This window comes from Schistocerca gregaria, chromosome 2 (genome assembly GCF_023897955.1).
Source record: "Schistocerca gregaria isolate iqSchGreg1 chromosome 2, iqSchGreg1.2, whole genome shotgun sequence".
Taxonomy (NCBI): domain Eukaryota; kingdom Metazoa; phylum Arthropoda; class Insecta; order Orthoptera; family Acrididae; genus Schistocerca; species Schistocerca gregaria.
The window spans coordinates 544,823,529-544,837,918 of record NC_064921.1 but is presented as its reverse complement, the minus strand read 5'-3'; the positions used below and the strand labels follow the sequence as shown (position 1 = coordinate 544,837,918).

Below are 14,390 nucleotides of genomic sequence, written 5' to 3'. Positions count from 1 at the left end.
CTGGCCCTGTAAATGTAAGAAAGACATGTAGACATATTTCCATATCTGAGAGATTATGAGCATGGTGTGTGCAGAAAACTTCAAAGAAGTGAGAAAGGCATAATGTTGATTTTATTATTAACCGCTGCTTACACAATTTGTTCAATATGAGCGCCAGAGACATTGATGAGATGCTGCATCTATAAAATGACTTGACCAACAGACACTCACAACATTTTTGGTGGAATCTGAACAACATGTTCCTGTATACTGGCCTTCCATGAAAATAGTGGTTTCCACACAGTTGCACTCTTATGAAGACGGTATCGCATGCTGCACAACAAGCTCTCGCTAATGTGCAGACATAACAATACTCCTGACAGGCCTCCTGGCTGTGTTCTCTTCAAAAAAGAACAAACCAAGATTAAAGGTGCTTGTGGCTTCACATCACACAGTCACACAGAGCGAGTGCAATGGCTCTTCATGCACAAAGCATAGGTTAACATTACCCCAAATTCTGCAGTTCTGTGTTTGGCCATCCTGATTTAGGTTTTCCATGGTTTCCCTAAATAGCTCCAGGCAAACGCCGGGATGGTTCCTTTGAAAGGTCACGGCCGATGACTCGCTGTCTGGTCTCCTTCCCCAAACAAACCAAACCAACCTGAGGTTCTGTATATGCCATAGAATATTGCGTGGCCATGTGTCGTCATAAGAACAATCCTGATGTAAACATTACACTGCATATTCTCCTGTATTTGTTAATACGTGATTGGATTTTATTTCCCGCACAGCTTAATCTGTGTATTATTGGGTAAAATAATAACCTTATATTATGCAGTAACATAGCTCAGCCTTACTTCTCAGAGAAGTTAGCCCAACACACAATGTTTTACCACTTCATGTAAACAGGGAACCAGTCCATCAAGTCCACAGTGATGTGAACAACTAAGCTTATTTATTTCTGTTCAACATTCCACAAATGAATGTTAATAATGTTTTGTTAAATCTATTCTCAGTTGATTTACTTTAACACTTCTCACAGATAGGTATTTGAGAATGCTGGATCCCTGAAAGCATTCTCTTTAAAAGAATTAATAAAACATTCGGAAGCAAATTTACACCTGCAAATAAGTAATAAAATCAACAAGCAGCAAACAAATAATAAATAATTTTAAAAGAGATTAATTAATATACAGTAGTACTCTGATAATATGCTTTTTAAGGGAACAGGGAGAAACTGTATTTTAGTTTAGAAAAAGAGGATAAAAAAATACTTGCATAAACACAGTGTAATTTTCTGTGAGAGCAATGTATGATTTTGCCATATAATGAAATATTGAAGCCACTTAAAGTATTACTCTCCTTAGTCATATGGTAACCTCTGAACACCTTCCATATTTTCTGAAATTGAAGAAACATTACATCAATGGATCTACCATCTTCAACATTGATGAATAGGTGATCAACAGCGCAATCTAGAAACTATCCAAATGTCACATTTCATCTTCTTATTGTATTACGTGTTGTTCTGCATCCGATTAGCATTCAACAATGATGTGTGACAAAGCTTTGTGCATTAATTTAAGCACATCTGGTAGCTTAAATTCCGTATTATTTCTTGTGACATATCCTTTAACTTGGTTCCGAATAAGTTGTGTGAGGTTCAGATTGCAGTGATATGGCGATAAACCAACAACAACGTGACCCACAGACTGCACTGTTCTGTCCATTATGTACTGATCTACAATGTAAGCTTCAACCTGTTTCAGTAATTCAAGTTTGATCACAGTAGGACTGCTGTACTTTCCCATCAACAAGTTTGCAATATCTTCCTTTCTCCAAGATTTTTTTGGCCTACACTCAATCTTACACTATGATATGAAGCATTGACCATAATTATAACACTCTTAGGCTCTTATTTGGTTAGAATATCTTTGAAATGTTCTAGGAACACTTCACCATTCATGTCTTCATGCTAATCTCCAGTCTTTTTTATTCAAAAATCAGTTCAGCAACTTCCATAAAACGACAGTTGCTTCTTTTTCCCATTGGATTTATTAATCCCTGTGATAGATCTGCAACAAAAACTTGTCTATTGTCACTCACTGTTTTGTCTTGTCAATCCACACTTTTTGTATCACATGTACTGCATTAACCCATGATTTGTCAAGACAATAAAGCTTCCGTTTCTCGCAGCTGCACTGTAGAAACTGAACAAGTTGTAGAAACTAAACAACTTTGACATTGATACTACATCAAAATATTTTATGGTATCTGTGGTTCGTATACATGGCTGTTAATCATGTCAACACTTTTTACCTTTCTTATGCAGCACCAGGCTTGTATAGATTTAGCATCAGCAAACTGAACTTAGTTGGTTAAACCTTGTTTTTGTTTGTAACAGATCTGAAGATGGCAGTAGCCAAAACTGGTAATAGTGAAGCGTAAAAGTTTGTGTGATCAAGACGGACCTGTAAAATAAAGTTCCAAAATATGATCACAGACTCATTTTTAGACATTGTGTCTTCAATTGATTTATTTACATCCACACATTAACTGATCACAGAAACGTTGGTAAATTCAGATGTCATTGCTGCAAGTTCCTTTACCAGTACTGATTAATGTTTTTCTGATAACGTCTCAAAAACATTGAGAACTATTCGTTTTCCACAAAGGAATGTGACATAGTTTCATCCATTTTCACCACTTACGTGGGAAACACGAATGAGTGAGAAGCACCACAATGACAGCCTGCATGATTGTTGAGAAGTGGGGGTGGGGGGGACTTCCCACCGTTTTCTTCAGTACTCACAGCAAGAGAGATTCTTTCCACCTTCCTGCTCTCTGGATGGTTCTTCAGAATAATGTTCATAACTGAATGTGCCTGTACAGGAAGATCACCACTTATAAACTGAGGAACGGTGAGCAGTGCATTGTCACATACAAAGGTTGACTTTCCTCTACATATACCATTTACTCTCAAGTGTACAAAACAGGATGTCATTTCTATAAAAATTAAAAAAACGAAATTAACTTAGAGTTAACTTGCGTATACAAGTCAGTTACTGTATCTACTAAGCTATCGCATATTTGGTGATATCTTTATAATGATTCTATACCATGTTTCTCAAAATTATTAAAAAGAATGTGAAAACTTAAGTGTTTAAGCATTTCATGTTTGAAGGGGAAATTGAGAGAGTATTTACAAACCAAGCCAACATGTACTGATGAGAACTAACTGTGACATTGTGCACTGAACAGTTCAGAGAATGCCACTGTTCAGCGAGATTTGAAATAAGAAATACTCCATGGTGTTAGCATTTAGCATACTGATCAGCAAAACTGTTGTTGTCTGTTATTGCCTTAAAACGTCTTGAAGATTCATTAGCAGTGTACTAGCATGGGGTCTACTTTCAGTAATGTAGCAACATCTCTCTCTCTCTCTCTCTCTCTCTCTCTCTCTCTCTCTCTCTCTACTGTTTCGAATTCTTGCCAGTATTTTTATTTTTGCCCCGCTACTGTGCTTGTAACATATAGAGTGAAACATAAGACAATTAAGTAAATAAATTCAGGGTGCTTTAATATATGTCTGAAAAACAAACTGTTTCAAGGTTTAAAATTACATAACTAATCTTCAGATAGCATTAATGTTGACTCCTCAACAGGCGCATAGAAAAAAGGATGAAAAGATCACACAATGCTAGAATTGTAGTTTCGCAGATGGACTATGAGAAAACAGCTAGCACAATGTTGTGCAGGTGTATATTTTGGGCAGGTGGGGGGTGGCATGTTTTTGTTCTGTAGCTTGTCAAAGGATTTCATTCAAAAGATAGCAAGTCTTTATTTTTCTTTTGTGTGTGTCTGTCAACAACTTAACACTTCTACTATTCAGTGCGTGGTATCTTTTACTCCTAAATTATTTACATTCTGCCAGAATTTTCCATACTACAAGTATGCTTTAGTGAGACATGTATGTGACAAACCAAGGACTCATAACAACTCAACACAAACAGAATAAATAAACTGTAACAGTTCTTAAATACGTAACAGATACAAAAATGGATAAGCTGGTTGGAGATACCCATGATGCAGTGAAGCAACTTAAGTCATTTAATAAAGGAAAGTCTCCCAATCTATATTGTATATAGATAGGTTCCTTTCAGAGTATGTTGATAAAACAGCTGCTGAAAGTTACCACAGGTCACACCAAAAAACAAGAAAAAGAAGGTAATCCTCTGAATTCAAGACTAATATCACTGACATCAATATGTAGCAGGATTTCGGAACTATACTGTATTCCACCATTATTAAATACAACAGAAAAAGTATTCCCCCAAAATAAAATATCATTTATGAATGATTTTTGTGTGCAGTACATTTTATAAAATTTGAAAAAAATGACTTATTACAGTTTGCATGTAGCCTTTCAGGAGTACGGGAACTGCCTTGCTGCAGTGGATACACCAGTTCCCTTGAGATCACCGAAGATAAGCGCTGTCGAGCGTGGCCGGCACTTGGATGGGTGAGCATCCAGACAGTCATGCGCTGTTGCCATTTTTTGGGGTGCACTCAGCCTCATGATGCCAATTGAGGAGCTACTCGACCAAATAGTAGCGGCTCTGGTCACAGAAAACCATCATAATGACTGGGAGAGCGGTGTCCGCATTCTCAACTAAGGATGACATGGCGGTCGGATGGTCGCGGTGGGCCACTTGTGGCCTGAAGATAGTTTACTTCTGCAACCTCCAAGCTCTCTAAAACATAACCAAAAATAGATAGACAACCTTTGGTTTGTCTTATCAACATATCAGGATTGCTGATGGACATAAGTGTTGAATGCACATCTCACTGTTAACATTGTGACACAGTCAATGAAGTGACTATGCAACAGTGCTTCTCAATAATTGAAATGAGGATAACCATCTCATGGATCATAAACTATTCATTTCTTGTCTAGATTTATGTATGATGTCACAGAAAATGGAAAGCGTGTTCTGTGAATGACAAACTAAAAATTATTGTTTGTGTGACACTAAAGCAAGCTTATCACATGAGTGTGGTATACTTAAAGGGATAATCAGGGAATGGGTGAAAGAAGAGGACAGACTTACAAGTTTTGAAAATACAGTTGAAAGTGATGTGGGAATTGACAGAAAATGGACTAAATTAAATAATGCAATTGAACATGTCAAATGCCTTTATAAGTGGTTTTTAGTAAAGAGAAGTCAAGCTGTGCCACTTTCCATGCCAATTATTAAAGCCCTGTCTGAAAAACTTCACTTCGATTTATTTGGCAACAAAAAATTTATAGCTTCCGATGGATGGTTTTCAAGATGGAAATGTCACCATGGAATTTGCAAAACAACCATTAAAAAAGAAGCAAGTCTTGGGACAGTGAACATGCTCTCCAGTTTCCTGATATTTTACACAAAGTAGCACAAGATAAAAATTTAAATGATCATAAAGTGTTTTGACTAAAAATGTAAATGATCATCAAGTGATAAATAGCACAACTACTAAAAAAAAGAAAAGAAAAGAAAAAAAAAACAAATTAGACAAGTTTGTAAATGAGTAAAGATAGACTAATCTTCCTCTTTGCCACACATAAATTGGGTAGCCATAACTTGAAACCTCTTTGTAGGAGCAAAAGTAAAAGCTTGAGATGTTTCAAACATTTAAGCATTTCATCATTATAATTCACTTACGGACATTCAAAGAATGCTTGGATGACGTGTGACATTTTCACCAGAGTTTGTTTTGTCCATGAGAAAACACCTACAGACACTTAAGCTCAGAGAAGCAGCTCTACTAATCCTCAATACTGTTCAGCTCACCCACCTGCTGATGTGTTCATCCACCAGCTGATGTGTTGCAGTCAGAAGATAGAAAAATAAATACTTCGTTTATGCTACAACAAGGGGGCATTAACTCAGCCACTGGATTAGGGCATTATATGGTGATTTAAGGCTCATTATTGCCATGAGCTGCTCTCTTCAGTAGTAAATTCGAATGAGGAAATGGAAATGTTATTGAACCATGGACCTTGCCGTTGGTGGGGAGGCTTGCGTGCCTCAGCGATACAGATGGCTGTACCGTAGGTGCAACCACAACGGAGGGGTATCTGTTGAGAGGCCAGACAAACGTGTGGTTCCTGAAGAGGGACAGCAGCCTTTTCAGTAGTTGCAGGGGCAACAGTCTGGATGATTGACTGATCTGGCCTTGCAACATTAACCAAAACGGCCTTGCTGTGCTGGTACTGCGAACGGCTGAAAGCAAGGGGAAACTACAGCCGTAATTTTTCCCGAGGACATGCAGCTTTACTGTATGATTAAATGATGATGGCATCCTCTTGGGTAAAATATTCCGGAGGTAAAATAGTCCCCCATTCGGATCTCCGGGCGGGGACTACTCAGGAGGATGTCGTTATCAGAAGAAAGAAAACTGGCGTTCTACGGATCGGAGCGTGGAATGTCAGATCCCTTAATCGGGCAGGTAGGTTAGAAAATTTAAAAAGGGAAATGGATAGGTTAAACTTAGATATAGTGGGAATTAGTGAAGTTCGGTGGCAGGAGGAACAAGACTTCTGGTCAGGTGACTACAGGGTTATAAACACAAAATCAAATAGGGGTAATGCAGGAGTAGGTTTAATAATGAATAGGAAAATAGGAATGCGGGTAAGCTACTACAAACAGCATAGTGAACGCATTATTGTGGCCAAGATAGATACGAAGCCCACACCTACTACAGTAGTACAAGTTTATATGCCAACTAGCTCTGCAGATGATGAAGAAATTGAAGAAATGTACGATGAAATAAAAGAAATTATTCAGATAGTGAAGGGAGACGAAAATTTAATAGTAATGGGTGACTGGAATTCGAGTGTAGGAAAAGGGAGAGAAGGAAACATAGTAGGTGAATATGGATTGGGGCTAAGAAATGAAAGAGGAAGCCGCCTAGTAGAATTTTGCACAGAGCACAACTTAATCATAGCTAACACTTGGTTTAAGAATCATGAAAGAAGGTTGTATACGTGGAAGAACCCTGGAGATACTAAAAGGTATCAGATAGATTATATAATGGTAAGACAGAGATTTAGGAACCAGGTTTTAAGTTGTAAGACATTTCCAGGGGCAGATGTGGACTCTGACCACAATCTATTGGTTATGACCTGTAGATTAAAACTGAAGAAACTGCAAAAATGTGGGAAATTAAGGAGATGGGACCTGGATAAACTGAAAGAACCAGAGGTTGTACAGAGTTTCAGAGAGAGCATAAGGGAACAATTGACAGGAATAGGGGAAACAAATACAGTAGAAGAAGAATGGGTAGCTCTGAGGGATGTAGTAGTGAAGGCAGCAGAGGATAAAGTAGGTACAAAGACGAGGGCTGCTAGAAATCCTTGGGTAACAGAAGAAATATTGAATTTAATTGATGAAAGGAGAAAATATAGAAATTCAGTAAAAGAAGCAGGCAAAAAGGAATACAAACGTCTCAAAAATGAGATCGAAAGGAAGTGCAAAATGGCTAAACAGGGATGGCTAGAGGACAAATGTAAGGATGTAGAAGCTTATCTCACTAGGGGTAAGATAGATACTGCCTACAGGAAAATTAAAGAGACCTTTGGAGAGAAGAGAACCACGTGTATGAATATCAAGAGCTCAGATGGCAGCCCAGTTCTAAGCAAAGAAGGGAAGGCAGAAAGGTGGAAGGAGTATATAGAAGGTTTATACAAGGGCGATGTACTTGAGGACAATATTATGGAAATAGAAGAGGATGTAGATGAAGACGAAATGGGAGATACGATACTGCGTGAAGAGTTTGACAGAGCACTGAAAGACCTGAGTCGAAACAAGGCCCCCGGAGTAGACAACATTCCATTAGAACTACTGACAGCCTTGGGAGAGCCAGTCATGACAAAACTCTACCAGCTGGTGAGCAAGATGTATGAGACAGGCGAAATACCCTCAGACTTCAAGAAGAATATAATAATTCCAATCCCAAAGAAAGCAGGTGCTGACAGATGTGATAATTACCGAACTATCAGTTTAATAAGCCACGGCTGCAAAATACTAACGCGAATTCTTTACAGACGAATGGAAAAACTGGTAGATGCAGACCTCGGGGAGGATCAGTTTGGATTCCGTCGAAATGTTGGAACACATGAGGCAATACTGACCTTACGACTTATCTTAGAAGAAAGGTTAAGAAAAGGCAAACCTACGTTTCTAGCATTTGTAGACTTAGAGAAAGCTTTTGACAATGTTGACTGGAATACTCTTTTTCAAATTCTAAAGGTGGCAGGGGTAAAATACAGGGAGCGAAAGGCTATTTACAATTTGTACAGAAACCAGATGGCAGTAATAAGAGTCGAGGGGCATGAAAGGGAAGCAGTGGTTGGGAAAGGAGTGAGACAGGGTTGTAGCCTCTCCCCGATGTTATTCAATCTGTATATTGAGCAAGCAGTAAAGGAAACAAAAGAAAAATTTGGAGTAGGTATTAAAACTCATGGAGACGAAGTAAAAACTTTGAGGTTCGCCGATGACATTGTAATTCTGTCAGAGACGGCAAAGGACTTGGAAGAGCAGTTGAACGGAATGGACAGTGTCTTGAAAGGAGGATATAAGATGAACATTAACAAAAGCAAAACGAGGATAATGGAATGTAGTCAAATTAAATCGGGTGATGCTGAGGGAATTAGATTAGGAAATGAGACACTTAAAGTAGTAAAGGAGTTTTGCTATTTAGGAAGTAAAATTACTGATGATGGTCGAAGTAGAGAGGATATAAAATGTAGACTGGCAATGGCAAGGAAAGCATTTCTGAAGAAGAGAAATTTGTTAACATCGAATATAGATTTATGTAACAGGAAGTCGTTTCTGAAAGTATTTGTTTGGAGTGTAGCCATGTATGGAAGTGAAACATGGACGATAACTAGTTTGGACAAGAAGAGAATAGAAGCTTTCGAAATGTGGTGCTACAGAAGAATACTGAAGATAAGGTGGATAGATCACGTAACTAATGAGGAGGTATTGAATAGGATTGGGGAGAAGAGAAGTTTGTGGCACAACTTGACTAGAAGAAGGGATCGGTTGGTAGGACATGTTTTGAGGCATCAAGGGATCACAAATTTAGCATTGGAGGGCAGCGTGGAGGGTAAAAATCGTAGAGGGAGACCGAGAGATGAGTACACTAAGCAGATTCAGAAGGATGTAGGTTGCAGTAGGTACTGGGAGATGAAGTAGCTTGCACAGGATAGAGTAGCATGGAGAGCTGCATCAAACCAGTCTCAGGACTGAAGACAACAACAACAATTGAAATCTGTAAATCATAGGAGTGTTGCATATTCAGTAGGCAAAGCATAGGTCCGAACGCTATTAGGAATTGGTGGAAGAAGTGTTCCACTGAAGAAAACGTAACAGATGAACACTGTGGTGACATAGATTTCAACAACAGTGACATCCAGTCTGCATGTCATGTTCTACAGTCAATATTGATATTGAAGACTTGAACTGTACCATAACCATTGACAACAAAGAACCTGTTTTGGAGATCATAGATGAGGAGGACATTGTTGATGCTGTTTGAAATGAGAGTAGTAAAGCAGTCAGAGATGATGATGATGATGAAACTGAAGAAGAAAGTATAGATTATGTTCCCAGTACACATGAAATATTGGATAATATAAATAAAGTGGATATGTGGATGGAACCACAAAGTGAACCAAAAAAAACTGAGTTGTTGCGCCTGATGAGCATAAAACAATATGCACTAAAGAAACTGTGTGAAATGACCTGCCGAAGAAAGCTAACTGACTTCTTTAAAGCAGTAGAATAATAATGTACTGTATCTTGCAAGAAGTGTTGTGAATTGTAATACTGCATTTGACAGTGTACTTTATATGTTCTATTTAAATTAGTTTTATTGTTTGGTCAACATTTGAGTGATGTTGGTCTAATTGCTGTACCCTGTTTGGTAACTTTTTGAAATGTTTTACTTCCAACGTTCTTTAAATTTAAATTCAGTGTGGTACAATATGTATAATATTGCACTGTGTGTTCTTCCTAATTTTCTGTGTGTAGTTTGTCATTATATAGTTCACTCTCGATGTACTGGGAGCATGATATAATGCAGGACTAAAACATGTCCACCAAAACTGCTTTATATCAAGCTTCTACTGTACTTCAAAGACAATAATCAATTGGCCATGTAATCAGCCAGGATTCAGAAAATATCATTTTTGTGAAACACAACTGGCTATTACTCACATGAAGTACTTAGTGGTATTGACAAGGGCATCTTAAATTATTCATTATTTTCCAAAGGCTTTTGACATAATTTCTCAGAAGTGACATTTCATCATAGTTAGCATTTTATGCTCCCACCTTTTCTTAATTTATACAGAAAATTTAGTAAGTAATCTGAGCAGCCCTCATAGATTGTTTGCAGATGATTCTATTGTTTACTGTCTAGTAAAGTCATCAGAAGATCAAAACCAGTTACAGAATGATTTGGATAAGAAATATGCAAGGCAGAATTGGCTCCTGATCAGTAAAAATGTGAGCACATTTGCACAAGTACAAAAGAATTGCTTTAAAATTCGATTATGCAAAAAAGTCATACAAATTTAAAAGCTGATGAATATTTATGGATTACAATTGAATAACTTAAATTGAAACCATTATACAGTTAATATTGTGGTGCAGGCAGACTAAAGACTGTGTTGTTGTCAGCATACTTAGAAGGTGTAACAAATTTATTAAAGAGACTGCCTGCATTATGTTTGTCCTTTCTATTCTGGAGTACTGCTGCACTGTGTTCTATTTCTCCCATATAGTGTAGGTGAAAACCAACCAGAAAGTTCAAAGAAGGCCAACTCAGCTTGTGTTACTATGAAATACGGGAGAGAGATTCATATTATGAGATGTGAAACTGCTATTTATCATATAGCAGAGATGCTGAGTCACAGATAGGCACAACAAAAGGAATTTCACAATTAAAGCTTTCAGCCACTGGCCTTCACCAAACATACATTTGCATGTGTGCGCAGCCACACACACACACACACACACACACACACACACAAAACTGCAGTCTGAGGCAACTGAAACCATACTGCAAGCAGCAGCACCAGTGCATGATGGATGATGGGAGTGGCAACTGGATGGGGTTAAGGAGGAGGCTGGAGTGGGGAGGGGGAGGGATAGTATGGTGGGGGTGGCGGACAGTGAAGTGCTGCAGGTTAGATGGTGGGAAGGAGTGGGAGGGAAGTAGCAGAAAATAAGAGAAATAAAAAGACTGGGTATGGTGATGGAATGATAGCTTTGTAATGATGGAATGGGAACAGGGAAGGGGCTGGATTGGTGACGACAGCGACTAATGTAGGTTGAGGCCAGGAGGGTTATGGAAATGGAGGATGCACTGCAGGCAAAGTTCCCGCGAGTGCAATTCAGAAAAGCTGGTGTTGGTGGAAAAGACCCATATGGCACTGGCTATGAAGCAGTCATTGAAATGAAGGATATCGTGTTTGGCAGCATGTTCAGTAACTGTGTGGTCCACTAGTCCATCCTTACACAACCCCCGTTCCCAGTCCCTTACCTCATGGCTCACACCCCTGTAATAGATCTAGATGCAAGACCTGTGCAATACATCCTCCCACCACCACCTACGCCAGTCCGGTCACTAACAACACCTGTCCCATAAAGGCAGGGCTACCTGTAAAAGCAGTCATGTGGACTACAAGCTAAGCTGCTACCATTGTGCTACAGTCTATGTAGGCATGACAACCAACAAGCTGTCTGTCCGCATGAACGACCACCAGCAGACTGTGGCCAAGAAACAAGTGGACCGCACAGTTACTGAACATGCTGCCAAACATGATATCCTCCATTTCAATGACTACTTCACAGCCTGTGCCATATGGGTCTTTCCCACTAACACCAACTTTTCTGAATTGCAGTGGTGGGAACTTTCCCTGCAGTGCATCCTCCATTCCGGTAACCCTCCTGGCCTCATCCTTCATTAGTCATTGTCATCACCCATCCAGCCCCTTCCCTGTTCCCATTCCATCACTACAAAGCCATCATTCCACCACCACCTCCAGTTTTTTTTCTCTTCTTTTCTGCTACTTCTCCCCACTCCTCTCCACGTCTCCCCTTTCGACTGTCTAACCTGCAGCACTTCACTGTACACCACCCCCACCATACTATCCCTCCCCCTCCCCTCCCCCTCCCCACCCCTGTCTCCTCCTTACCCCCAACCAATCGCCACTCCCATCATGGATTGTTGCTGCTGCTCGCAGAGTGGTTTCAGTCACCTGAGGCTGTAGTCGTTTATGTGAGTTGTGTTTGCTTGAGTGTGTGTGTGTGTGTGTGTGTGTGTGTGTGTGTGTGTGTGTGTGTCTAGTGTTGACGAAGGCCAATGGTCTAAGGGTGTAATTGTGAAAGTCTCTTTGTTGTGCCTATCTGGGACTCAGCATCTCAGCTATATGGTGAGTAGCTACTTTCCTTCTCAAAATACTTTTCAGTATGAGTTTTAATGTAAGTAGTTTGAAATTGGCTATCTGTTCAAGTGTTGAAGATATAATCAATTACTTCTTTTATGCAGTTGTGTTAATTTCCATAATAACATGACTATGTATTTTATATATAACATTATTTTCACAGGTGGAAATATTATATCAACACCCCAGACAGAGACTCTTCAGCCTGATTCTTGGTATTATGTACTTGGCCTTCCAGTGTGGAGGCATACCAAATCACCTCGTTCAATAATTCAGGTAGCTACTGAACATTAATTTTCTCTCTGTAGACATTAGTGCTGTAGATCAAAAAGTCTTCTTATGTTTCATTCTTTAGAATTTCAGTTGTAATTAAATTAGCATATAGGAGCCTACATTGACTTTCCTGCTGCTGTTGTGCATTCCAAAAGAGTTCAACAGGTGATGACATTTAGTACTCTGTGCAGGTGCTTTCCTTCATTGTGTACTCTCAGAAGCCTATACAAGTGAAAAGCTGTTAGTGCCTTTTGTTGGAGTTATTGTATATATTCCTGTTGCAAATTTGCATTCTTCAGAATAGTATTGGTGTTCTTGGTCACATCTGTCATTAACTCTTTGTATGTTGGTCCTGCAGCAGCATGGAGATTATCTGATGATATCAGCATCTACATCATGCTTCTCAATTGAACAAACATTAGCACTTTTCTTTCCGTTCCGCTCATGAATAGACCAAGGAAAATGGGAGGCATAGTCCATATCATTTCAGGCAGAGTAGGAAAAAATCTTACCGTCATAGTCTTGGATGTTATTGAATTTAGCGTATGTTAAAATGAAGGAACACTTTTTCTTCCCTCCAAAAAAATTTCTTCTCCGAGATGCAGCCCTGCACATACCATTTTCAAAATGTGAATTTTGGAAAAAGTTTTAAAATGCTTTATTTCTGGAACAGTTCTAGACATTTCGTTGGTTTTTTTTTTTTTTTTTTTTTTTTTTTTTTTTTTTTTTTTTTTTTTTTTGGAAGATAATGGCTTTATGATTACAAAGAAATCCTCCATTTGGACTTATCTGTCAAAGTTCTTTTACTGTAGCATTCTGAACTTTTTTAGAATTTATGAAATTTTTTTCTTTCTTTCTTTTTCCAAAAACTCCAACCCATAAAATTTTCAAATTTTTTGTTGTTGTTGTTGATTAGTACCATATAGTTCTACATTCCCTGAAAAGGAGAGCTTCAGCTTTTTGGTTGAACAGGTTTTATGAACAATTGAAATTTTTCCATACATAAAACCTGTTTTAACGCCACATTATCACATAACAGGCTCATAAAAATCAAAACCTAACCTTATTTAGCATAATTTTAGTTTTGAAATGTGAGTAAGAGACTCATTTTTCAAGCATTTTAAATGGTTCCAAAATGTATGTGAAAGGGCCAAAGACATAAAGGTTTCAATTTATACACCTTCTGTGTACTCTGTTTTGTACTGAAATTAGCCAGTCAATGAACTAAAAATGTGTTCCACTGATTCAGTATCTTCCTTTGATGTAAAGTGATGCCCTCCTGTTGGACCAATAGGAACTGGAGCACTTATAATCTTCAAAACATTGTAAACAGGAAGTGAGCATTGATGGCGTTGTTTCTTTCCTTCAGCTGGAAACCTATATCCAGAAGCTGACCCATGTGGTAGCATAAAGTTCACTACAGTTTCATTTAACTCATAACTTGTGTCAATAATCTCTGCAATCCACCCGTCACAGTCATACACCCACACCACAAACATCCCACTTCTCTGAATATTATTCTGCTGTTTCTGAGGTGTTGGCCGAATGAACAAAATTTCTTCTTTCTTGCCTTTTTAAGTGCAAACAATATGAATTCACCAATCACTTTGAGTCCAAAAATGTATCTTCTGAATTCCTT

The 14,390-nt window shown here is 38.6% G+C and overlaps 1 protein-coding gene across 2 annotated transcripts in view; it reads left to right on the top strand.

Moving 5' to 3' along the window:
* LOC126331618 (klaroid protein-like) overlaps nt 1-14,390 on the top strand; it is a 234,395-nt gene that overhangs the window by 131,519 nt on the left and 88,486 nt on the right. For both annotated transcript variants that reach the window (XM_049996507.1, XM_049996508.1), the window contains exon 8: nt 12,642-12,754. In XM_049996507.1, the coding sequence (XP_049852464.1) occupies nt 12,642-12,754 (113 nt within the window). The remainder of the gene's footprint in view (nt 1-12,641; nt 12,755-14,390) is intronic.